The sequence below is a fragment of the Astyanax mexicanus genome, chromosome 24 (assembly GCF_023375975.1).
Source record: "Astyanax mexicanus isolate ESR-SI-001 chromosome 24, AstMex3_surface, whole genome shotgun sequence".
Lineage (NCBI taxonomy): Eukaryota > Metazoa > Chordata > Actinopteri > Characiformes > Acestrorhamphidae > Astyanax > Astyanax mexicanus.
In genome coordinates, this window is record NC_064431.1 from 13,218,174 (window position 1) to 13,243,461 (window position 25,288).

General features: G+C 38.0%; 2 protein-coding genes across 3 annotated transcripts in view; one reads left to right on the top strand and one right to left on the bottom strand.

The window, feature by feature from the left end:
• The window catches only part of LOC103032980 (transmembrane protein 198), a 31,385-nt gene extending 22,372 nt beyond the window's left edge, over positions 1-9,013 (top strand). The window contains exons 2-6 of one of the 2 annotated variants that reach the window (XM_007229642.4): positions 1,342-1,573; positions 2,618-2,892; positions 3,839-4,142; positions 5,470-5,641; positions 6,497-6,586. In XM_007229642.4, the coding sequence (XP_007229704.2) occupies positions 1,423-1,573; positions 2,618-2,892; positions 3,839-4,142; positions 5,470-5,639 (900 nt within the window). In that variant the 5' untranslated portion in view covers positions 1,342-1,422 and the 3' untranslated portion in view covers positions 5,640-5,641; positions 6,497-6,586. Of the gene's footprint in view, positions 1-1,341; positions 1,574-2,617; positions 2,893-3,838; positions 4,143-5,469; positions 5,642-6,496 lie in introns of both variants that reach the window. The other variant, XM_007229641.4, reaches the window with a different exon arrangement.
• Positions 9,014-13,993: 4,980 nt separating this feature from the next.
• Positions 13,994-24,874, bottom strand: mmp19 (matrix metallopeptidase 19). The gene is made up of 9 exons (XM_007229643.4): positions 24,399-24,874; positions 23,834-23,925; positions 23,613-23,746; positions 22,202-22,411; positions 19,807-20,052; positions 18,821-18,946; positions 18,557-18,721; positions 16,780-16,907; positions 13,994-15,502 (listed from the first exon to the last, which is right to left on the bottom strand). The coding sequence occupies exons 1-9, from the start codon at positions 24,495-24,497 to the stop codon at positions 15,266-15,268; spliced, it is 1,437 nt and encodes a 478-aa protein (XP_007229705.1). The 5' UTR covers positions 24,498-24,874; the 3' UTR covers positions 13,994-15,265.
• Positions 24,875-25,288: the final 414 nt, after the last annotated feature.

Below are 25,288 nucleotides of genomic sequence, written 5' to 3' on the forward strand. Positions count from 1 at the left end.
TTGAACACAAAATTACCTTTAATCTACATACACAGGTGAATACAAATCTCAAATGAACTTAAAAAACAAAGATTGTTAAAAATCATGATTTCATCTGGAACATAGTGAGGGAATGGAAGAACCACAGGCACACTTCTAATTAAGGCCTGAATTGGGGGCCAAGAAAAATCTCAGATAAGCAGAGGAGAAGGATGGTGAGAACAGTCATAGTTAACCCACAGACCAGCTCCAAAGTCCTACGACATCATCTTGCTGCAGATGGAGTCACTGTGCATCATTCAACTTTTCAGCACACTTTGCACAAGGAGAGGCTGTACGGGAGAGTAATGCAGACGAAGCCTTTTCTAAGCACACGCCACAAACAGAGTCGCTTGAGGTATGCTAAAGAACAAGTCAGCTACAGTTTGGAATAAGGTTCTGTGGACTGATAATTGTAACAAAAATTGAGTTATTTGGAGGGCAGTATGCATGGAGGAAAAAGAACACAGCATTCCAATACAAACACTTTACTGCTCCCCACAGTAAAATTTAGTGGTAGTTCCATCATGCTGTGGGGCTGTGTGATCAGTGCAGGTACTGGGAATCTTGTTAAAGTTGAGGGTCGTATGAATTTCAGTCAATATCAGCAGATTCTTGAGAACAATGTTCAAGAATCAGTGAGAAAGTTGAAGTTGCTTCAGGGCTGGAAACCTCAACAAGACAACGACTCTAAAAACTGCTCAAAATCTACTAAAGCATTCATGCAGAGGAACAAGTACAACGTTCTGGATTGATCTCATCTCAGTCCCCAGACCTGAATATTATTGAAAATCTGTGGTGTGTTTTAAAGCAGGCTGTTCATGCTCAGAAACCATCAAAACTGACTGAACTTGAGATGTTTTGTAAAGAAGAATGATCCAAAATACCTTCAACCAGAAGCCAGACTCTCATTGGAAGCTATAGGAAGAGTTTAGAGGCTGTTATTTTAGCAAAATGAGGATCTACTAAATATTTATGTCATTTTTCTGTTGGGAAAATGATAATTGCACACTTTCTGTAAATCCTATATTTACTGAATTTCACTTCTCAAATATCACTGGTCTTGCGCGTCTGTACTGCCTCGGCTGTTTGCAGTTTAATGTGTAGCTCCACCCGTTCTCATGTTTCCATATCTTTCAGTGATAAAACAGCCCAGTTTGTTTGCCATCAGATTTGTTGTCCTCTAAACTGTCACTCCATTTTCAGTGTCCCAATAATTTTAAGTTCATTGGTTTACTGACCAATTCTGATGTTCTGCAGTAATCGGATTATCAAGCACATGTAAACGCACTCACTGAGTCTGTTTTTGTTCTTTGTCTTTAGGTGCCAACTCATCCCCAATGAAGTCCGGATAATAGTTTGTCTCCTCCTTCATCACGGAACGCCCCTTCCCCTGTCCGAGCAATGGAGATGGCTGGGCCGGGCCCGGACGAGGGAGTGACGGGCCTGGGGGAGGTGGACGCCTGTCAGCTGGAGATTCAGAGGAAATATGAGGTCATCCCTGCTGTCATCTGCTCCATGTGCTGCCTGTTTGGAATTATCTACTGTTTTTTTGGTAAGCAGAGACTGAAAGGAGAGATGTTCTGATAACAGTCCCACATAAACTGCTTAGTTCATTCTACTGATGAAGCACTTTGTGTGACAAAATAAAGGAAACACCATATGGAATACTCAACCCATACAGATCAGTTACAGACTGGAGCCCATCTGTCGTATTGTCTACTACAGTCTAGCACCACATGCTACAATGTTAGTGTCCCAAATAAAGTGTGTGTGATGTAGATGTTCTGTATCTCAGAGCATTTTCTGTTGGTCCATTCCTCATCAAAGAGCAGCGAACATTGTCGTTCGAAAGATCTGCTATACACTGACATTTAACATGTCAAAAGACATGAAACTAAAATTGTTTCCTATGTCTCTTTCCATGTTCCACACGATAACACCCCACCACTTATACAGGTGTGGGCATTCCCAAGGTCCCCAAGATAACAATCTGTACAGAACTTACATACTGCTGTCTTGTGACCTGTGGCGTGTCAGTGTAGTATGTTGAATAAATTATCAATGGATTGTTAATGCATGTTTTTTTACTTTGTTTCAGTAATTCGTGGTTAAAGGACAAATAGAAATGCTCCAAAATTACTTGGAATTAAATCTTTCACTTTCCCCTGTAAAGTTCCAGTAGAGATAAAATGTTTTTGCATGACACTTCATGAAGTTTTTGAATGTTGGCAGGTACATTCTTATTTAACCAACTATTACACAAAAATCTGAATCTTTTTGCTTGTGGGTATAATACACCTTTAAACCACTACAGTAAATACAAATCACTCTTTTAGCGCCACCCCATCAACAGCTGTACACGTGCATTCGTGACCAGCTGAGAGCTACAAAAGTGTGCTGATCCTGTGGTGATTTTTCAGATGGTTGCGAAGTTTGACCAAAACTATTGCCATCAATTCCAGCTGAATCAATTTATTACAGATAAAAAGCGTGATTGCTCTAAATGTGGAAACATTGTAACTTGTCCTTTATGTTGTAACTGTATTATAATAATATAATAGTATATTAGTCTTGCTGTAACTGCACTCTGTTTCAGGTTACCGCTGCTTCAAAGCTGTCATGTTCCTGTCGGGCCTGATGTTCGGCTCGGTTATTATCTTCTTGCTGTGTCATAAAGAGCGAGTGCTGGACACACAGCTGAGTGTGGAGGCCAGTGCTGGGATCGGGCTGGGTATTGGGCTGCTGTGTGGCCTGGTCACCATGCTGGTCCGCAGTGTTGGCCTCTTTATGACCGGCCTCCTTCTGGGCCTTCTACTCGCTCTTGCTGGGCTGCTGGTCACTCACCAGTTTTACACACCTGGCACTGTATGGGTACGTACCACTAGCATGTGCTGAAACAGATGAATACATCCTCCACTGGCTTTACTGACTATTTTTAGTATACAGTTTATATATTGATGATGAGACGTAAAAGTGTTTCTCATGCTGCTGAATAAAAAGCCTGTCAGAGAGTGTACCTGCTGGTGAGAGATCACTAATTCCTAGACATGGCTCTGAAATGCACAATAAGACATTTGGCCCAGACTTTAAGAGAGGGCAGATTATTGGACTGAGAGAACCAAGATGTTTCTTTCCACAAGTTCCACCATCAGTCAACCATTCTTTTTTAGTGGTGTTGAGATTTTGGACTTGATATAACACAGTGGACCAACACCAGAAGATCACATGTCTCTCCAAACCATCACTAATTGTTAAAACATCACACTAGACCTCAAGTAGCTTGAACTGTGTGTTTCTCCACTCTTCCTCCAGACTCTGGTCCATTGATTTCCATTTACTGATGATCAGTGATGGTTGGAGAACCATGTCATCTGTGTCATCTGATGTTAGTCCACTGTGTTACATCAAGTCCAAAGTCAGTGCAATGTTTTCCTAAAAAATCTTACAGCACTTCATGCTTCCGTCTGCTGACCACTTTTATAAAAATGTAAATTTCATTTTCCAGCAGGATTTGGCACACTGCCCACACTGCCAATAGAACCAGTTGGTCGTATGTAATATTCCAACTTTCTGAGATACAGATTTTTGGGTTTTCATTGGCTGTAAGCCATAATCATCAACAATAAAATAAATAAACCCTTAAAATAGATCACTCTGTGTGTAGAACAACTATATAATTTCACATTTTAAACTGATTTACTGAAATAAAGTAACTTTTTAATTATTATTCTAATTTTTATGAGATTCACTAGTATATATATTAAGTTATATATATATGTATATATTTGGGTAACCTGTATTAACCATTTGTTCTCAGGTTCCCCTCGGTGCCCTCCTCGGTACAGGCATGCTGTGTTCTGTTTTCACCCTTCAGTGGCAGAAGCTCTTCACCATCCTCTCCACAGCAGTGTTCGGCGCTGCCATCATGACGGTGTGTGCTGATTATTTTGTGGAGATGCTGGCGCTGGCCACTCACGTGTACGACTGCCTGCGCCTGGTTCCCACCCCCGTGCCCCTCTGCTGGTACAGCTGGGTCATCCTGGGCATCTGGCCCACGCTCAGCCTCATGGGTGTGCTGGTGCAGTGGAAGCTCACGGCTGAAGGCTTCTCACATACTGAAGGTACAGGAGACAGTTCCAGTTTTTATTTGGTTTTTATGGGGTTTTTTTTGTGTGTATCTGGGCGATATAACCTAAATTTAGTATTTAAACCGGTAATTAACTTTAATGATTAAAAAATAAGAGAAATTTTCCTCAATAATCAAATTATTATTTTTTTATTATAAGATTTCAGATTAGATTTGAATATGGAGAGTGAAGTGGTTTGTTTAACCACTAATGGGAGAGAGTTCCAAAGTCTAGGGGCAGATGTTGAGAAGGCTCTGTCACCAAAACCTCAGAGGGTAGATGGAGGGATGGTGAGAAGTCCAGCTGAGGATGACCTGAGAGAGCGAGAGGGTGTATAGGGAGAAAGAAGATCAGACAGGTAAGAAGGGGTGAGGTTATTTAGGGCTTTATAGGTGAGCAGAAGAATTTTGAACTGAATGCGATATTGCACAGGAAGCCAATGGAGACGCTGGAGGACAGGGGTGATGTGGTGATGTGCACGAGTGTGTGTGAGAAGCTGGGCGGCAGAGTTCTGAACCATTTAAAGTTTGTGAATGGAGGAAGAGTTGACACCTAAAAGGAGAGAATTACAGTAGTCTAGACGGCTGGAAATGAAAGCATGAATAAGGATTTCAGCAGCTGACTGAGAGAGAGATGATCTTATTTTAGCAATATTGCGCAGGTGGAAAAATGAAATTTTGACAATAGAGTTAATATGAGCAGTAAATGAGAGGGTTGAATCAAGGATAACACCTAGATTACGGACAAGTGGTGAGGGAGATATGGCTAAACCATCGATACAAAGAGTAAGAGTGGGAGTTTTCTTAAGGATAGACTTGGATCCAATGAGAATGAGTTCAGTTTTGGAGCTATTTAACATAAGAAAGTTGTGATTCATCCAACTCTTGATTTCAGACGAGCAGGCCTCTAAGTGAGAAAGGGGTGGGTTTTTAAGTGATTTGGTGTTAAGGTAAATCTGTGTGTCATCAGCATAGCAGTGAAAATGCAGGTTGTAACGACGAAGTATGTGTCCAAGGGGAAGGATATAAACAATGAAGAGGAGAGGTCCAAGGACAGATCCTTGAGGGACCCCTTGAGAGACCACAGAGGTAGAGGAAGTGTGACCAGAGAGGGTGATAAACTGCTGCCTATTGGTCAGGTAGGATGTAAACCAATCGAGGGCAGTACCATCAATTCCCAGTTCGTGCAGCCTAGACAGGAGAATGGAATGACTCACTGTGTCAAAGGCGGCACTTAAGTCAAGAAGTAACAGGTCAGAGGTTTTCAGCTTTTTTTGTATTACCACCCTGTAACATTTTTTGTTGTGTTTTCTCTGTTTCAGTGATTATCAGCAGGAGACAGAAGAGAGTGCAGCTGATGAGGATACGGCAGAAGGACGCTAAGAAGCTGCAGCTGTCGGGGGGTCAGGAGGGGACGTATCGCCGAAAACCGACGCCTGTAAAACGTTATGCTGGAGATCTACTAGCACCAGTTAGTTTCATAAGAACTTAATGGTGATTTATCTTCCTAAAATCTATAGTTCAGATGTTCCCTTGATGACATCTGATAAATTACATTTCTCAGCAAATTCTAATGCTAGTCCATCTTTTATTTATTTATTTACACTCATGGTCCAACAAATAGTTGCACCTGGAAGGATACGTCTACAGGAATGAAAGTTGGTGGGTAGTCGTGCCAGAATATAATCTTCAGTGATGAGTCCTACTTGTGTCTTGTTGGAGATGACCAACAAATCTGTGTGTGGAGGCAGTGCGAGGCCAGCTCCAAGATTTGCTGTCACTCCTCACACGTCCAGAAGGCCTGGTTGCATGGAGTGCAATTTTATACAATTGCAGGATCTTTGACAACCCAATGTTACATTCTGACTGCACACTCCAGTGTGCTATTCCAACATGAGAATGAGAATGCTCGTCCACATACTGCTACTATCTTAAAAGCTTCCCTTGAAGACAGCACCAGGTCTGTCATTGATTGTAAATGTGTGAGATGCTATTAGACGCAATGTCAACACTCAAAATCTGCAGGAACTGGAAAGATTATCGCAGGACGCCATTAGGAACCTCTACAACCTCTACACTACTGTGTATGTGTAAGTCAATAAATATGACCATGAGTTTCATATATTCCAGTCTTAATTTTTAATAATTTATTGTTTCTGGTAACTTTTATCTTCCTCCTGAATAGCATTACAGTCCAACACTTCCTTCTGGGTGCAACTGTTTTTTCCAATATATTTTAATGGAATCTTATTTAAAAATTTGAATCTAAATATGGCCCGAGGGAAAAATCACCTCCTTGTTTTTCTCTTTCTCTTTTTCTGTATCTGTTTCTCTGCCGTGACCTCACAGAGCTACCTGCAGAGTCTTCGAGACCGCCAGATGGGTACAGGCACGTCTCTGAGCAGCCTGAGCACCACCAACCACACTGTGGTGGATTTTGACTATGAGACTGGTTCCACAGTTCCACTCACAGCGACCACTCCAGCAGCACAGGCCTGATGACATCTTCAGCGATCACAGCACTAACAGTCTGCATAAGGAGAAAACATGATAGTGTGGTACACCGTAGTGAGTGGCACCGGGTTTGGATAATAGTTACGTTTATTAGGAAGTACATTTAGCATCTATAGTGTTGTGAGAACCTGGATTAAACACTAGATCCTGACCATAGCTCAGACTGAAACTACACATGTTAGGTTAATTAAATTAGCTGTGCTCTTAAAGGGCCCGTATTGTGGGAAATCAAATTTTCTTGACTTTTCTTTATGATGTCAAAGTGTATGAACATTGTTTAAGCTTCAGAACATCCCACACACTTCCTCTCGTTCGTACATGTGGAAACTAATCAACAAAAACTATATTTTCAAAATTTTACTGTTTTTGTGAAGTCACAAAATCCAACATTTACCGTATTTTTTGCACTATTAAGACGCACCGGATTATAAGGCGCACTATCAATAAACATCTATTTTTTTAATCAATTTTTATACACTAAATAATAAGAAGCATTTTAAGTGGCACTTGTTAGGAACAGGAGTGTTGCCATGTTTCCCTTCTAATTCAGTTTAATTAATTAAGTTTAGGTCACTTAACAAACATTTCAGATGAGTCAGACAAGTCAAACCAGAGCTGGACGTTAATCTACACAGATTTCTCTCCTAAAAACTGTTTATTTGGGTGAGTAAACTGCTTCTGTTTACTTACAGTAAGCTTAGATTTACAGATAAGGCTGGAGCATTAGCATTAGCTGCTAATTGCTAATGCCGTCAAACTTCGCCTATCAGCGCTACATTGAGGAACCCTGAGTGTTCTGGTAAATCAGGGCAATATTAGTTAGCGGTTCATCCCACGTAGCTTGTTTTAACACTGTAAATGTGCAGGCTACAGGCCGGTATACTCACCTCTGAATGGCCAAATGGCTAGCGCTTAGCGGGTAATGCTAATACTGCTGGAGAACTAAAGTGAAACTGCTTTATAACGCTGCACTTCAGCGAATTGGCTTCCTTACACCTGACTGGTAGAACTCATACATAAGGTGCACCGGATTATAAACCGCACGATTTTAGGGAAAATAGTATTTTAAAAGTATTTTAAATGCAGCTTATAGTGCGAAAAATACGGTAATTAATTTGCAACAGTTTAGATTCCACCCATTCACCTCAGGTTGAGTTATAAGTAATGTTTTGAACTACAGTTTTCTTATACATTCCTTATATTCCTAAAAAACAATTAAAACATACGCTAGATGTAAACAGAACATACAGAGGTTAAAGACATTTATGGACCTTAGGTGGAAGCAATGAAATACAGCAAAAAAGAATGAAAAAAAAAAAACAGTAAAAATGTGGGATATGTGTCATTTATTTAATACATAGTATTTATTTCATATTGCTCAGCTCAGTTTCATAACTTCCAGCTGTCATAAAGCATCTAATCCAACGCCAAGCCTCAAACCCCACTCCGCCAATACATACTGTCATCTGCTTACTGTTAATGGAGCTATTAAAATTGTCTTATGATGTAGCGAACGTTCATGGTCTTCTGTGTTGTATATAATGTGATGTGAAGCCCTTTGTGAATGAAGGGGTTCATTTCTTTAATGGAAGAAGTTCTGTGGTGAGGAATTTGAGTGAAGTTTGCTGTTAGTGCTCTGTAGACTTTCAGACTACAGCTGAACAGTGTGATACGAATGAGGATGTATGAGTGAGTGTGTATGTGGTGTATGTGTGTGTGTATTTGTTAATTAAAAGAAGTATTTCAGTAAATATAAATTGTACAATTGTTTATAATAATGTTTTTTTTTTAGTTTCTGCAGTCAGATCCAGTCAGTTTGTATAGTTTTATGTAAGTAATATAATACAGGAAATTGACAAATCCTGCACCTAACAGCTGATGTGGAAAATGCTGATACATGTAGAACGTCCCACTTGTAGTTCTAATAGTACATTTTACACTTAAAGACTCAAATCTCTTTTCTTCTCTGTTATACATCATTAGATGGTCTAAATGCTGAGCTGTAGACTACTAAATCTGTTAAACTAATCCTGCAGGGTGTCCATAGTGAGCCTCTTTACACTGGTAAAGTAGGCAGTGTGTCCTTCAGTGTTTATTATTCAGTGCCTTGAAATAGAAAATGGAATTTGTACATTTTGTTTTGGTTTTCCCGTCTAAATCTATGTTGTGCTGTATGTGTAATTCATTTCTCTTCCCAGTGCCTTTTTCACGTTGATAACACTCTGTTACCATGTTAAACACACTCCCACCTCTTTTTTAATTTGTTTTGTTGCTTTTTTAAGACAGTGACCTGAATCTGAATATGTATAAATGTGTTTATAAAAGTTTATGAAGTCTGTAAATCTGAAGAAATTAGTCGTTGGTTTATTTCTGTTGTAGTCTGTTAATGTTCCACCATAATGTTTTTTCCAGTCACATTCTGAATGGATTTATAATGATCAAAATGAGCCGTAGGGAAATGTGAGATTTCATAACATAAATTATTTGTCCTAAAATAAATTAATTATCTCTAAAAATGGTTAATTAGAACCATTTTACAATTAGATATTCACAACAAAAATTAAATGCATACTAAAAACATGCTTATCAAACACTTATACAGCGTGTGAAGCTAAAACAGAGCTAAAGGTGGAGGTATTTGAAAGGTAAGGCTTTTAAATAAATATTTAAAGTTAAAAGACTATGAAAACCACCTTTTCTGATGCTGTATTGTGAAAGTGGTTGAGGCCATGGAAAAACAATCTTAAAAAATTGCTTGAGCACAAAAAAGGCTTTAATATATGTTTAGAACTGCAGTGTTCCCACTATACAATTTTTTTGCAGGAATTTCAGGAAAGCACCCTGCCGCACAACCCCCCATCCTCAAGCTTTTACAGTCGTGAAAAATTATTTGGCCCATGCGAATTAAATTTGTTTTTGCTGTATTTGCTATCCAAACAAACTTAAAAAAAAAGTAATGGAACAATGAATTCTGCTCTTTACTAGAAAATTCTGAAGGAAAGACCTTAAGCTCAGGTGTACTTGGGTTATGCAGCAGGACAATGATCCAAAACACACCAGAAAGTGCGCCGTTGAATCAAGGTTTTAGAGTAGGTTTTTGATGATCTGAAACAGGCCGTTCATGCTGGAAAACCCATAAATGTGGCTGAAAATGCAGGCCAACATTCCCCCATAGAGATTTAAAAGGCGTTATCACAAAAGCTTAATTGCAGTTGTTGCCGCCAAGATGGCACAACCTAAGTTATTAGGTTCAGATTTTTTTACCCTAATAAATGAAATTATCATTAAAAACACTGCTTTTTACATCTACTCAGATAATCGTCTGATATTAGTTTAAAGTTAGTTTGATAACCGGAAAAATGGATGACAAACATGCCAAAAAGGCAAAAAACTAAATAAATCTGTAAAAAGAAAATACTTTTTGCTCTGTTATATCACTCTCACTATGTTTGTCAGTCACTCGGTATGCAAGAGCGCCACAAATACAGTGTCCTGATTTGCGAGATAATGTAGATCACTCGTGAGCATCAGGGAGCCTCTATTAATGTGTGTGAAAATCCTGCTACCTGCTGGAGTAGAAAGAATTGTAGAATTGTAGTGATCAAAAACATAAAAAGTTCATATTATATGTTGATTTACACTGAAAAACCTGTTCAAAGCAATATTATGGCAAAGACAATTACCGGTAACCCAAATGTAGTCTGGTAATGTTTTCTTTAGCTAAGCACTGAAGCCATATAGCACCTTATACTGCTAAGATTGTATTAGTTATTAGTATTGCTTAGTTAGATTGTGTTTACTTTAAGTTCACAATAAGTCGTATTGTGTCTCTGAAAAAGTCTGGATGAAGTCTAAGAACATTAAGAGAAGCATAGGTAGGGAACATTTAGGAGGTTTGTTTGCTAGGTTAGATTAGTTAACTAGCTACACTAGCCTTAGAACTTCTAGGCTACAACAATCTTTTTGGTCATATTGGTCTTGCTGGTTATGCTAGATGACCAGCTTGGTCATATTGGTCATGTTGGTCTTGCTGGTTATGCTGGATGAGCAGCTTGGTCATGTTGGTCTTGCTGGTTATGCTAGATGACCAGCTTGGTCATATTGGTCCTGTTGATCTACCAGCTTAATCGTGTTGGTCTTGTTGGTCATGCTAATAGTCCAGATTGGTAATACTGGTCATGCTGGTCTACCAGCTTTGTCATATTGGTCTTGCTAGTTATGCTAGTTGACCAGCATGGTCATATTGGTCATGTTTGTCAACCAGCTTGGTCATTCTGGTCACTGATTATGTCCAAAGGCTGGTTGATAATAAGACCAGCTAAACCATTAAACTAACCCCAACCGTGTCTTGTCTGATCAGAAACTGTGAAGGAGGGGAATAATTGTGTAACTTGATTTTTTGCTACTACTCAACATCTGTGTTTTTGATATACGCTGTGGTTTATACAGTGGTCCTCATGTTTCTCCAGAATACTGTAAAACCACAGAGAACAGAAATACTGGGGCAGAAGATGAAATCAGAGCTTCAACTTAATTGCCAGACCCAGAAAGTTCTCTCCACTTTTCCTGACGAATAAATGCATAGTTTCCTAAAGCGTGTACCGCCCCATTACATCACACTGATCTTATAGCATGGATCCCTGAACATCTGACATCATGCTTTTTATGATAGCTGTTTCTCATTAGCTGTTAAAGTGACATCATACTCTATCTGAAGTGTGTGTGAGGGGAAGGGGGGGGGGGTAGGGTGTGTTTAGCACAAATAAATTGGGGAACAACTTCAATAAATGTCATTAAACAGTTTATTAGATTTAAGTATAGTTCAGAAAAATATCTAATTTACACCAAATGTTCTCAATCAGTCATTACACATTCGATGTTTGAAGTTTTGTAGTTTTACACTGATGCTAAGAAGTTAATGTACTCTATGTAGATAAAAGTATTGGGAGACCTCCTCATTCTTAGTTTTTTTTCTGAAATAAAGTGTATTAAAAAAAGTTTATTATGCTTTTGTTGGAGTAACTGTCTCTACTGTTTGAGGAAGACTTTCTACTATACTTTGAAGCATTGCTTTAATACCCTTGATTTCAGAAAAAAGCAATAACTTTTGTCTACATAGAATACCACTTAGCAGTGTAAAACTACAAAACAACAAGCTTCAATGTACTAGTGCATCTAAAATAAATAATATCATGAGAAGTTACTTTATTTCAGTAATTCAGTTCAAAATGTGAAACTCATATATCATATATATGTATTACACTCAGAGTGATCTATTTCAAGCATTTATTTATTTTATTGTTGGTGATTATGGCTTCCCAAAAAAACAAAAATCAGTATCTCAGAAAATTGGAATATTATATAAGACCAATTGACAGTTTGGGCAGTGTGCCACGTCCTGCTGGAAAATGAAATCTGCATCATAAAAGATTTTCCAGGAAAACACTGCACTGACTTTGGACTTGATAAAACACAGTGGATCAACACCAGCAGATGAAATGTCTCTCCAAACCATCACTGATCAGCAGTAAATTTAGCATTTTATTTAGAAATTAAGGGAGCAGAGTCTGGAGGAAGAGTGGAGAGACACAGTCCAAGCTGCTTGAGGTCTAGTTTGAAGTTTCCACAATCAGGGATGGTTTGGAGAGACATGTCATCTGCTGGTATTGATCCAATGTGTTTTATTATCAAGTCCAAAGTCAGTGCAGTGTTTTCCCACAAAATCTTACAGCACTTCATGCTTCCCCCTGCTACTGACAACATTAATTAAGAGGCAGATTTCATTTTTCAGCAGGACTTGGCACACTGCCCACACTTCCAAAAGTACCAATAGACCACTGAAGTCGTGTCATTCTGTAGTCCTCGTTTAACCGTTTTTTTTTTCTCTATGAGGAAAATGAATAGGCTTTTAAAAAAACTGGCCTCTATCACATTCTGTACTAAATAAATATGTTCTGAAACCTGGACGTTTTATTCGGTGTAAACTTTCCTCCTAAACATCACTGGATCCTCTGAATTTCAAGATTGTTTAAGAGTTGTAATAAGAAAAATGCTAGCGTTTATCTAATGCTAGAGCGGAGTTTACAGCATATTACACCCAGCCGATCCAACCAACGAATTAACTGCCCTTACTGAGAAAAGCTGAGAGTGTTAAAGCAGGAAAACACAAACACAGAACTAGCTTTAAACGCTATAACCATTTACTGTCTTTATTATACAGTAAAATAAATGAGAGATTCTTGGTGTTTCTGGCTTGTTGTTTTAGTACATTAAGCCACGTTAAGATTTGTCATTCTAATATGTTTCTGTGGAAAAAAAACACACTGCCTTTTTACATTAAGTATTTTAGACTATGGCTCTTAAGTTAGCTGGGTTAGCTCTGTGGTTCTGGAGTAACACTATCTGGCTAGTTTTTACTGCTGTATCACTTAGCTCGCCTCAGTGAAGGCAGATAGTTAGTTGATTATTTGGGTCAGGTGTGCTGTAATTAGTATAAACTAATGACCTTAAATAAATACTAAACCCAACAGAGAACCATGGAACAGCTGAAGCTCACTTTCTCTTATTATCTGCCTTTTAAAGCTCTAGCACAGAAGCTACACTGCTCAACACAACCAGACTGCTAGTTTTTTTTACCTGTTTAAATGCTTTAATGATCCTCTGTGAAGAGAAAGAATAATCCAAAACACGATCCGTCCGGAGTCCGCTGGTGTTGCGCAGAATCGAGTCCGCTGCCATTCCCTGCCGCTGTGCTGTGATGTCAGTTAAGCATTAGCTTAAAGCTAGCATTTTTTTCTCATTACTACTCTTAAACGATCTCATAATTCAGAGGATTCAGTGATGTTTAGGAGGTAAATGTTCATAGAATAAAACGTACAGGGTTCTGAACATATTTATTTAACACAGACTGTGATAGAGGCCAGTTTTTGAAAAACCCATTCAAATTTTCCATAGACCTGAACCTCTTAGACACGGAACCCCAAATATAAGCATAAGCAATATGGTCTTATATAATATTCTGATTTTTGGGTCATTGGCTGTAAGCCATAATCATCAACAATTAAAGAAATAAACGCTTAAAATAGATTACTCTGTGTTTAATATATGAGATTCACATTTTGAACTGAATTATTTAAATATTTAAAACGTTAAACTTTTCAATGTTCTTCTAATTTTTTGACATGCACCAGTATTGTACATTTTATTAGTATAAAGATTATCATTTATTTTTTACTTCTAATCACCAAAATGTATAATCCCTAAACATTAAATTAAATAGGGTGTTCAAACACTGTCATACGTCTGTATATTGATGAAGACACAAAAAATGTTTTCTTTTGTGTAAAATTTATTAGTTGTTAAACATGTAAACATCTTCTACAAATTTATACATACGTATCAAATCAAACCTGAAATGATTAATTATAGGGTGTGGTTTATTTTATAATTCTGAGATAATGAAAAGAGAATAATATAGAGAATTAAAAACAATAAAGCTTCATTTGAGTTTTGAAGCCATCACCAAAACCTCCTGCAACAGCAAAAACATTTTACAAATTTAAAATGTTTCTTTACACAAGTTTCTGTGGATATTCAGACAGATTGTGAGTTAATAATAATTAAAACCCGTTATCTCAAAATTTTATATAAAATATTTTTTTATCAACTTATCCTGAGATCACAAGGAAAACTCGTAGAGAAAACTCGTGGTTGCTATTTTGTTGCTATTATCTTTTAGGTGGATTCTGAAATATAATAAGAAAGAAAGATGATTTTAAGTGGGTGATATGGTGTTCCTGAGGTGTTCTAGGTGGTTGCAAAAGCATTTGCTAAAGTATTGCTGGTGTTTGCTTTGGAACGCCAGCTACTTGCTAAGGCAATAAAGTTAGCTAATGTTGGCTAGGTGGTTACTTTGATATACCAGGTAAAAGCTACCATGCATACAGACCCCGCATGGTCATGTACTATACCAGGTAGTTGCTAGGGTGGTTTCTAGGGTGGTTTCAACTATAATGTGGTTATTACGAGATATTCCTCATGGTTCAGAAGAACCTAATAATAATAATAACTCAAACTCTTCTGTAATGCCCTGCTTCTCTGCATTTCTGAGTAAAACTAAACCCAGTGAGACGCTCCTTGCTCTGAAATATAAAGAAAAGCTCTGGGATGAGCATCTATCAGCCTAATCATCTTTACATAGGCAGATTTTGGTGCTGACATGAGTTTTGCTACAATAAACACATTATTATACAGAAATCGAGAACGTTCTCAAGTGTTTTCAACTCTTTCTCAGTGCATCAACAAAACTGAATCTGTGAAGTTTGTTCCCTGAAATTAGTGACCATGTAAATAACACCACTGAGCTGAGACCCCAGGAGCCGAGCACAGGTACTCTTCTCAAAAGAGAACCTGAAGCTTTGTCCATTCTCAGCTCCCTAACGCCGCAATATGAATGCTCTAATCATCATGTTGGTTGCGTTTCTAAACCCCAGAAGATTTGCTGAACATCTGCTAAACAATGTCCCTCACACAGTCAGTCATCCAGCCACTGAAGGCCCTCCTGAGCTCACTGCAGTTCTCAGCTCTCTGCTGCACTCTAGTGGCTCAGTGGTTGCATCTCATCCAGCGCTCTCGCTTGCTGAGGGGGTAACCGGGTTCAACAATCAGCTGGTCACTCATGCGCCAGTACTTGTCACCCTTGAAGAAGTAGACCTTTCCATTGGTCCATGTGAGCGCTGCGTCCGGTCTGGACGGGGCTCCGGTGAAAAGGCGGGAGATGGGTTTGGGGTAGATGCTGAGGTCATTGTAGGCCATTTCATCCCACTGCCAGTAACCAGAGCCCTGGAGGAAAAAGAACAATTAATACAAAAAAAAAAAAAAAAAAAAAAAAAAAAAAAAAAAAATATATATATATATATATATATATATATATATATATATATATATATATATATATATATATATATATATATATATATACCATATAGCTTTTATATTTGTTCTTGTTCATATGTTTCAGCTCATGAAGTTCCTTAATTTTATTTAAAGTTACTTTATTTCAGTAATTCAGTTCAAAATGTGAAACTCATATATTATATAGATGTATTAAACACAGAGATATCTATTTTAAGTGTTTATTTATTTTATTGTTGATGATTATGGCTTACAGACAATGAAAACCCCAAAATCAGTGTTTTATAAACTTGGAATATTATATAAGGTACTTTTGGCAGTGTGGGCAGTGTGCCCAGTCCTGCTGGAAAATAAAATCCACATCTCCATAAAAGTTGTCAGCAGAGAGAAGCATGAACCACTCTGTGGTATAGTTTCACATTTGAACTGAATTATTGAAATAAAGTATTTTTTAGTTATATACATTTTTTTATGCACTTGTAGAGTAGGACTGGAAAATGTTTGGATGATAGTTCTCTTTATATAGTTTTATACAGATTTATATACACTTTTCATTGCACTTTTTATAAATAATATACTGTGCACCTGTTCAAATAAATTAAGTGAGCAATTATTTCATGTTTGTTTCTTATTATAAGAAACAGATGACATGTCTAAAAATTTGAAGGTTGAAATCCTGATGTAACAGAAACATTACAACAACAATTTCATAAATATTATTAACATTTTGTTTTACAAATCAGGTCAGAACCAGATCTAGGGAACATAACAGAGCTCCAGAAGTTACTAAGATGAGTTACTAACCCAGCACCCCTATTTTCTGTAAATAAGCTCAGATGAATGAACACACATTCACACACTGTGCTGTAATGATGTTTTCAGAATGTTCAGTATGTGTAATGTCAAGTAAAGGACAGCCAGAGTGCTGTAAGGAACATTCCACATCTTTTAAAGGGCTATATTGGGGTAACCTTACCACAGCCTCATATATTCAATATATAATCTCCATCCATAGTCCAAGACATGTAGTCCAAGACTGGGCCTAACCCACTGTTCTGGAGGCTTATGTGGCTGGATGTGATTGTGTTGTGCTGGTCCAGAGGACCGAGTGTGTTCCTATTGCTGTAATGTGACTGCCCCCTTGTGGTCGTAAGTTCTAACTGCAGTGTGTACATCTGGAAAATGTTGGTGGATCTGCAAGGTACCTTTAAAAAGAATATTTTCTTGTTCTTCTCATAATACAGAGCTGCATCGATGTTTGCTGGGATCCTCCTCAGCTCTTTGGGGTATCCCAGGTCAAGCTGGAAGTTTGTATACCGCCATACTTTGTCACCTGTTGGGTAGAGGGGAGCATTTTACAGTAAAGAAAAGAATCAAGGAGGACCAATGATCTGTTTACAATTCTTTATCTTTAATTTACCACCCACTAGCTAGGTCTTCCCTATCATACAATGCTTCCAGTGCTGAGCTGAGAGAATAAGGGCTAGTATGTGCTTCCTACAAGACAACATCATTGGAGCCTAATACCTATGCTGAGTAATGGGGAGATGGTCTGTAAATTACTTTAGAATCATCATTTTACTTTAAACATTCCCTATTTAAACTTTAAATATTAATGTTACTGAAGGTTTACCAATGTATTTTGTCACAAGACAGATCCATGACATGATTAGTCTCTAAAAACAATAGCTGCAGACATTTTAAAGCCTAACTTTTACCTGACATTTAGAGTTAAGTAGTATAATTAAGTTATTGACTAAAATTGAAACATTATGCACATCCAGTCAAAGTGATTAAAGCACCGGTTAATCAGCTTGGTATTTATATGGTGGACACTGGTTTGTATTTCTTCAAAATGCTTCACAGGGTGAATCAGTAAATCTACAGTGATTCACTTTCTCCAGTCTGGCCATTTGAAAGCATACTGGTCACTCACTACTGTTTAATTTATATAATCTCCATTAATATTAACATTATTGCTGTAATGCTACAGTGTTTACAGCTGAAGCCCGGTAACAGCAGCATGACTCACACTGAGCTGTTTGTTAGTCATTAAAAAGTCCAAGAACATCACGTGTGTTTGAACAAGAATGCAGCAGTTTGAGGAACACAGCTTTTCCCCATTTTCCAAAACCATCACAGCAGACATCATCACATCCTGTCTTATTCAAACTGTGACACTTTATCTGACGTCCTGAACTGTGATTCAGTTCTCTTAAGTTTTTAACAACCTATTAAACTTTATAGTGCATTTAGTCAGTAGTGAAAATGACTAGATAAACACATAATGAGAGTACTGACACTTTTGTTTGCACTCCTATTCAAATGACCAGTTGTTTATTAGTGAAATGTCTCAACGAATCTTAAATTAAACACTTTTTGCACATTTTAGAAACAATTTCTTATTATGTGCTAAATAAACAAATACAGTAAATAACAAAACATAAAACGTGGAATAATCTTTGCAGCAAACATGTTATATTTTAGTTTTTATCAAATTAATAAAAGCGAATGAACACCTAGACATTTTTAAATATATGTAATCTGCCCTTTGCACTTTTGTTTTTGACCTCTACAGATATCTTTTTTGTTTTTGCTTTTTTGTAATTTTTTTCTGATTAAAAAAACTTTTATTTTTATTACTATGTCTGACTAAAATAACAAATATAACTTTTTTGAAGGCAAACAAATATTAAAATTATATTAAGTGTGGAAAACCTAAAAACATATTATAAACAAAGTTATTGGGACACACCTAATACTTTTCTATGTAGTGCAGCTGCAAAGGGGGACAGACTCCATACAAATGCAGCTGGAATGTCATACAAGAAGCTCCTCTAGGTATAAGGTGTATGAGTCTCAATATTTTTTTTTCTGTATAGTGTAGCGGCAAATGGGGACTGATTATGCATCAATGCATGTGGGTTTAAAAAAGGAAGTCATAAAAATGTTCATACAGTGTATATATATAAATATCCGTACCTTTTAGAAAGTAGGTTTTATTGGTTCTCTGAGAGTACACAGCTGCATTCAGGTTCCCGGGCAGCCCTTTCCACAGCTGGTTGATCTTAATGGGAGGGTTGTGTCCCAAATCTGTGATGGTCCAGACGTAGTTTCCACTGAAGGCAAAGGTCTTACTCCAGGGACCTGTACCAATCCACAAAACCAGGTGCTGCTCATTCTACTGCAAATAAACCCTCATAATTCTCCTCATGTTTTGAAGAGTTGACGACCTTACTTCCTTACCCAGCATTATGGCGTCCAGTTTGGCATCGCATGGGTCTGGAACCTCTCTTCTGGGAAAAGGCGAGTTGGTTGTTGGGTGTGAGGTGAAAATATTTTCATCTGTGGTCGTACCCGAGATTCTTTTACCTGAGCAAAAGTGAAACACAGATCATTTATAAATTTACAGCTGATGATAAATTAAGTTTCCACATCATTTCTAGAAATCTGACTCACTCAAGAGCTTTTATCTAAGATTAGGATATGATTTATATTTAATGGGAGAAAATGGAATGTTCAACTTTTACTACATACAGACTGTTTTCAGATTGGGTGACTAAGCCTAGTTGTGGACAACACTGACAAGCCAAATTATGGAACAGAATGGATTTATGGACAGAAATGACATACAATTAACTAGACTTTTGTCACGTCCCATGGACACTGTTTGTGGTAATATTAGCCTTCTGTGACATATCTCTGGTACACATGTAACACTGGATTGAGGAATGTTAATCTCCTGTACTTCTAAACTTCTAAAATGGAACGTCCAGTTCCGTCCTGTCTGGCACCTATTATCAGGCATTGTTTTATCTCTCAACTCCCAAAATTTATGTGGCCTTGAGCATGCTGGACGGTCTTGAACTTCACTAACATGATAACATCTTACAACTTACACACATGCGTACATCTTACAACTCACACACATGCGTGTGGGTGTTCCCAATCCATCCCCTGAGGTAACACTTCTTGAATGGTTTATATACTGCTGTCCATGACTTTTGGCTTGTAAGCATTGACCAATAGAATGGGACACTCTATTGTCCTAGGAGACCATGTGTATATCCAGTAAGTGTCTTGTCCTTTCACATTGAAAAATTCTGATTACCAATTATCATTACCATCCGCTGTGCTGTCCACACTGGGTTGTAATATGCGGCATAAGTACGTATTCTGAGAACACAAATAACCAGAAACAGACCTCACTGGCTCCTCCACACAAATATTACCATATAACGCCTGGATTCCTCTGATGTCATCCGGGTGCAGTCTGAAGTTGGCCTTGTATCCAGTGTAGTGTGCAGCCATCAGAGCGCTCTTATACTGGGAATGGCCGAGACCCAGGGCGTGGCCTATCTCATGGGCTGCCACGATGCGTAGGTTGGAGCCGTAGTATTTGCCCTCTGTCCAGAACTCATCTTCATCAAAGTGAACAATCCCTGAGGTAGGGGCTTCTGCATGAGCGAGCACATGACCTGCAGACAGGACGAGATTCAAGGTTATATTCTGAGCATCTATAAAGAACATCACAGCACTGGATTAGCAGGGCTGCCCCGTAGGCATGGGTTCTGATATCTCAGCACAGCTGGAAAATTATAGTTTCAGTATTTTTTTTTCAGCTCTCAGTGAATCTGATTCAACTAATTAGGTCTTTAACAAGGACAGAGTTGGAAACTTGCCCCAAGCAAGAACTATTCCATCAGAATTCCCCTTACCTCATTACCTACTGGCTCAACTAAACATGAAAATAAGTTGAAAAAGATAGATTAATGTATGATGTACTGTGTGATTCATTACATAATTACCTATTAAATTTGAATATTATTAGAAAATGAAAATAACTTTGTAAAGGTTTCATTAGTTAATATTATGTACATCCATTCCTGCATTTCAGGCAAGCAACCCATTTATACTTTTACAGTTTCAAAGACAGGTCAGCACTGCAGGAGGGCCAGTCCAGTACCTGTACCCTTTACGTCCACAGCCATGCTTTTGTAATGTGTGCAGCATGTGATTTTTCTTGTTGAAAAATAAATGGATGTCCCTGGAAAAGATGTTGTCTTGTTGTTCTAAGATCTTGATGTATTTTTCTGCATTAATGTAGCATCACAGACATAATGTGACAAGAAAACAGTGAAAAAACTAGGCCTCATCTTCCAAGTTAAGAACTTCTGAAGACAACACATACAGCGGCTGATGAACATGTGGCAGGATACAGTCACAGCCGAACTCTGCAACACAGAAGATGTTCAGGATGTCCAGGTTTGCTGACCACGGTCTTACTGCGCTGGCCTGTAGTTGCGACAGTTGTGGTCAAAAGCTTTAAAACCAGTGAAGCGCGAAAGCTAATTGAAGACTGCCGTTCCATAAGACACCCCTGCCGTGTTATGCCTGGCATTCCAGCAGAGGTTCTCCTGAGGTTGCCCACTGGCAGTAGCGTAGGATCTGAGCTCATAGTTTAAGGAACATTGGTTTTTAAGGGAATGCCCAAATTTCAGAGCTTTCCAACGAACTCCAAAACTTTCCTGGACTGGAAAGTGGGTTGTGTGAAATGATATAGAGCCGCTTAAATAATATAGGGGGACATCTCTACAGCTCAGGGGAGTGACTTTGAAAAATAAACATATGTTATAGTTTCTTAGCCATTTCTCAACCTCTGTTCAATTTGACATTTTTGCAAGCTCAGCATTAACATGTTTATGCATGTCTACTGCAAGCAAAAACCTATGGTCTAGACAGTAATTTAGTTTCAGTAATGATCACAATATGTGATATTTCTGTGATTTAAATGCAGAGTGTTACAGGGCTGCTAGATTGGTATAGATTGCATATACTCTGATGGTAATATGAGTCTTGGTGGAGACGACCAACAAATAGAGACGACCAAATCCATCTAACCTGATTTAACTAACACTGCCTTAAGTCTCTGAACGGGCAGAATTGTATTGCTTAAATTTCTTTTAGATTTAATATACACCATGGGGCCCTATTTTAGCAATCTGTAGGCGAACCATTAACCATGTACTGCACAGCTTGATTAAGGGTGTTAGTGTCTTTGGTATCATAACGATGGGAAAAGTACACTTTGCACTTTCTTCTATTTAATCATGTATTTTGGGGTTAATGTGACATAAACCAATCAGTGTTTCACTTGCAGGTGTGCTCTAACTTTGGCAGATTGGTATTTTAATGGTGCACTGACCTGCAGGTCCCTGGTGTAAAGATGCGTGAGCAGGTCATTTACAGGAACAGTAATGTTATTTTATATTCTGTTCATTGTTGATGTATAAATTGAGTATGTGCATTGTTGCATGTATATGTGTTTAAGGAGTCGGGTGTATGCGTGTTGAATGTGCGTTGCTACCAAGCCCATCGGCATAGATATGTTCACAAACGCCGCTGTTATTTAAACAACGCAGATGCAAGTCATGAAAATAGACTGCTGATGGACTGTTGAAGCATTGAGCATCATGATGCGTTTTTTGCAGTGTGTAGGCTAGGACCCCATATGTCCACATGTCCAATTAATATATTATTCAGCTAATTCACTTTACACCCATTGCTATAATATTGTGTATTATAATAAAAAAAGTGTCAAGTATATTCCACAATCTGAAATGTTACCTGGCCCATCAAAAGGTGAGGGACAGCCTTCTCTCGTATGGAATGAGATTCTGATGTCTGCACGGCCGTAGTCGATCTCCTTAAAGCTCAGGGGAGTGACGTCACTCCAGTACTTAAAGGCAGAACGGATGGCCCGCTGGGTGGCTGCCTTTCCCATATCAGGGGTGTAATTATAAATGCGATAAGTGAGGCTCCTCCTCCTCCAAACTCCTGCAGAATAGACAACAATAAACAAATTCAGGAAACTTTAAAAATAAATAAATAAACTGTTCAGTAAAACTGCATTAAAGGTCCTAAACCTGTAGTACAGTATTAATAGGTGTAATAAGCTTTATTTCAGTTATTCCCTCTGCAGAACAAATTCTAGCTGCTGAAATGTTAAAGTAAACAGAAGAACGGTCCCACACGGCCCGGTCCAACATGACTCATTTTCCTGGAATCAAGAACACAGTCAACAAATCACCCCCCCCTCCCCTACTCTACATTCCCTGCCAAGATTAGAGGACCTTCGCTAGTTCATGTTCAGACTTGAACTCAGCCAGCATGAAGAAAACTCACAGCTGTCCAGCAGAGATCAGAGTCAGCAGTGTTTTCTCTGCATCTATACTTTGTGTGTACCACACACTTGTACAACGTCAACTTAGAAAAAGTAGAGACAGTGTGCAAAATATAAAAATACACTCTTTTATTTTTTCTTTGATTGCAGACAGTATTTACCCAGTTTATTTAATGCTTTATCTGCTCAGCATAATTTAGTTTAATAATATATATAATAATATAATAATGCATTCCAAAGTTTTAAGAAGATTAATATAGGGCTAGTAATGAGGTAAATCTTGTAGCACAAATGAAATGCAGTAATGAATGTATTATGCAATCAAATACCATTAAATGGAAATATCATAAACACTGCATTTTATATATGGATTTTACATCCTATCACATAACATTTCTTCCACTCTGCTAATGTCTTAAAGTTTATTTGTATTATTAGTTTGATTTGTGCATTCTGTATAATGCATATATGTCCAGTTGTATGCAAAGATTGGGTCACTTTTTACAGCAATGACACACTTTCTGTTCCTGCAAGACTGTGATAAGAAACATGAGCCCTATTCTGAATGGCTGCCCTCATTCAAAACCCATTAAGAGTTGAAAAACAGCAAAGTAAGATTGCACCTCTTCTGTGCACTCCTGTTGAATAGACAGTTATTATTTCAGATAATAGTTCTACAAGATATAGTACAGTGTTCATATGCAGGAATAAAGGCAAATCCTAATCCACATATAAATAAAGAGCGTGCAGAACGCTTTAGACACCTTTACTGTGCAGCACACAACTATAATCTATATGGAATAAAAAGTAATCCTACCTAACATATATGATGCTGACTGTTTTTCTGATACTTACCACCGAACGTCCTGTATCTCATGGACTTTTGGTTGAAAGGGTCTTCCACCCCACAGCGAGGCTGCCTCATCTGCCCAATAGTAGCTTCATCAATCTGTCCAGTGATCGGCAGCTCTGACACCCTCTGAAACAGACTGACCACAACAGAATTTTTTTATTTGTTTTAAGACAGTTCATAGCATTGAAAAATAAAAAAAAATCATACATGAAAAAATCAGTACCTGAGAGCTTCTTTGATTTCTTCATCGCTCCAGTGTGCTTGCACCTCCAGATCCAGTGGAGTGTCCAGATACCCAAACTGTTTTAGATAATTCTGCACCCACACAACACAGATTCATTATATAAAGTATTATACATATATCATTATACATATTTCCTATATATAGGAAATATATAATTACATATTAACATAACATTACATATTCCTCACACAGCACTGTTGCATAACAACATACATTCCTCATATATCATTATTTATGCCTTTGCATAACATTATGCATTTCTTCTATAAAATTGTATATATATTCCTCATATAATCCTATATACTACTCATATATTATGCTGTATATATCCCTTACATAACATTTTATTTATTCCTCATATATCTTTGTATATTTCTCGTTCAACATTATATGTAGTCATAATTTAACAATACATATTATTGTATTGTGAATATTTCACAATATTTCTCATCTAATAGTATATCAAATTCAGCATTATACATCATATCAATATATTCCTATAACAGATATTCCGTATATAACACAAACGTCTTAAAGTTCTTACCATAGCTTCAGTGAACTCCATTCTTCTCTGAAGCACAGTGGAGCACACGGCACTCAGAGCAGCAGTGAGGAATGTCGTCCACAGCAGCAGCTTCTCCATGTTCCAGCTGTAGTTTCTGAGATTTAGAACAGTGTTTAATCAGCTCAGGAGTTGAGAGTGAGGAGTTGAGAGTGAGGAGTTGAGAGTTTGTGCTCTGGGTGGATTCAGACCAACCCTGTTGGATCTGCAGCTCTGCAGCTCAGCTCTAGCGTGTCCCAGAGTGGGGTTTATAGCCTGGGGTCAGGAACGGTGTGAGTCACTGGTCGTCCTGCTGAGCTGAAGTGATGCATTTCCGATGACTGAGAGCTTCAGACTCCTCCACAACTGGAACATCTGCCCAGCGATACAGGAAACTCCCCATTCACTCCTCCACACCACTCACAATAACTCCTGCCTGCTGCAGGAGGAACTCCTCTGCTGAGAAAGTTTCTGCAGAAACTTAAGAACAGCTACCATTATGACCAGTTTGACCTTAATTACACCACTGGCTTATGAGTCAAAATCAATATACTGTAACTCAAAACCTTAAGAAATAACTTGATGACTTCTCATGATACTTATAAGACTTCAGATGAAAATTACAATTTTATAAGACTTATGAAATAGATAAATAAAACAGGCATATTTGTCTGCCTAATAACTTAATATTTAAACTTTTTATTTCCTGTCATGCAATCTGCACAAGGTGGACAATTGTAATGCAAATTGCACTGTAAAAAGAACACTGTAAAATGCACAGTAACTTGCTAGCAGCAATTAGTGGCTTTGATATTTATTTGAGTATCTATACTGTAAATTTAATCTATAAAAAAATATTTTTGGTCCAGCAGGCTAAGCACGGTTCAAATTCT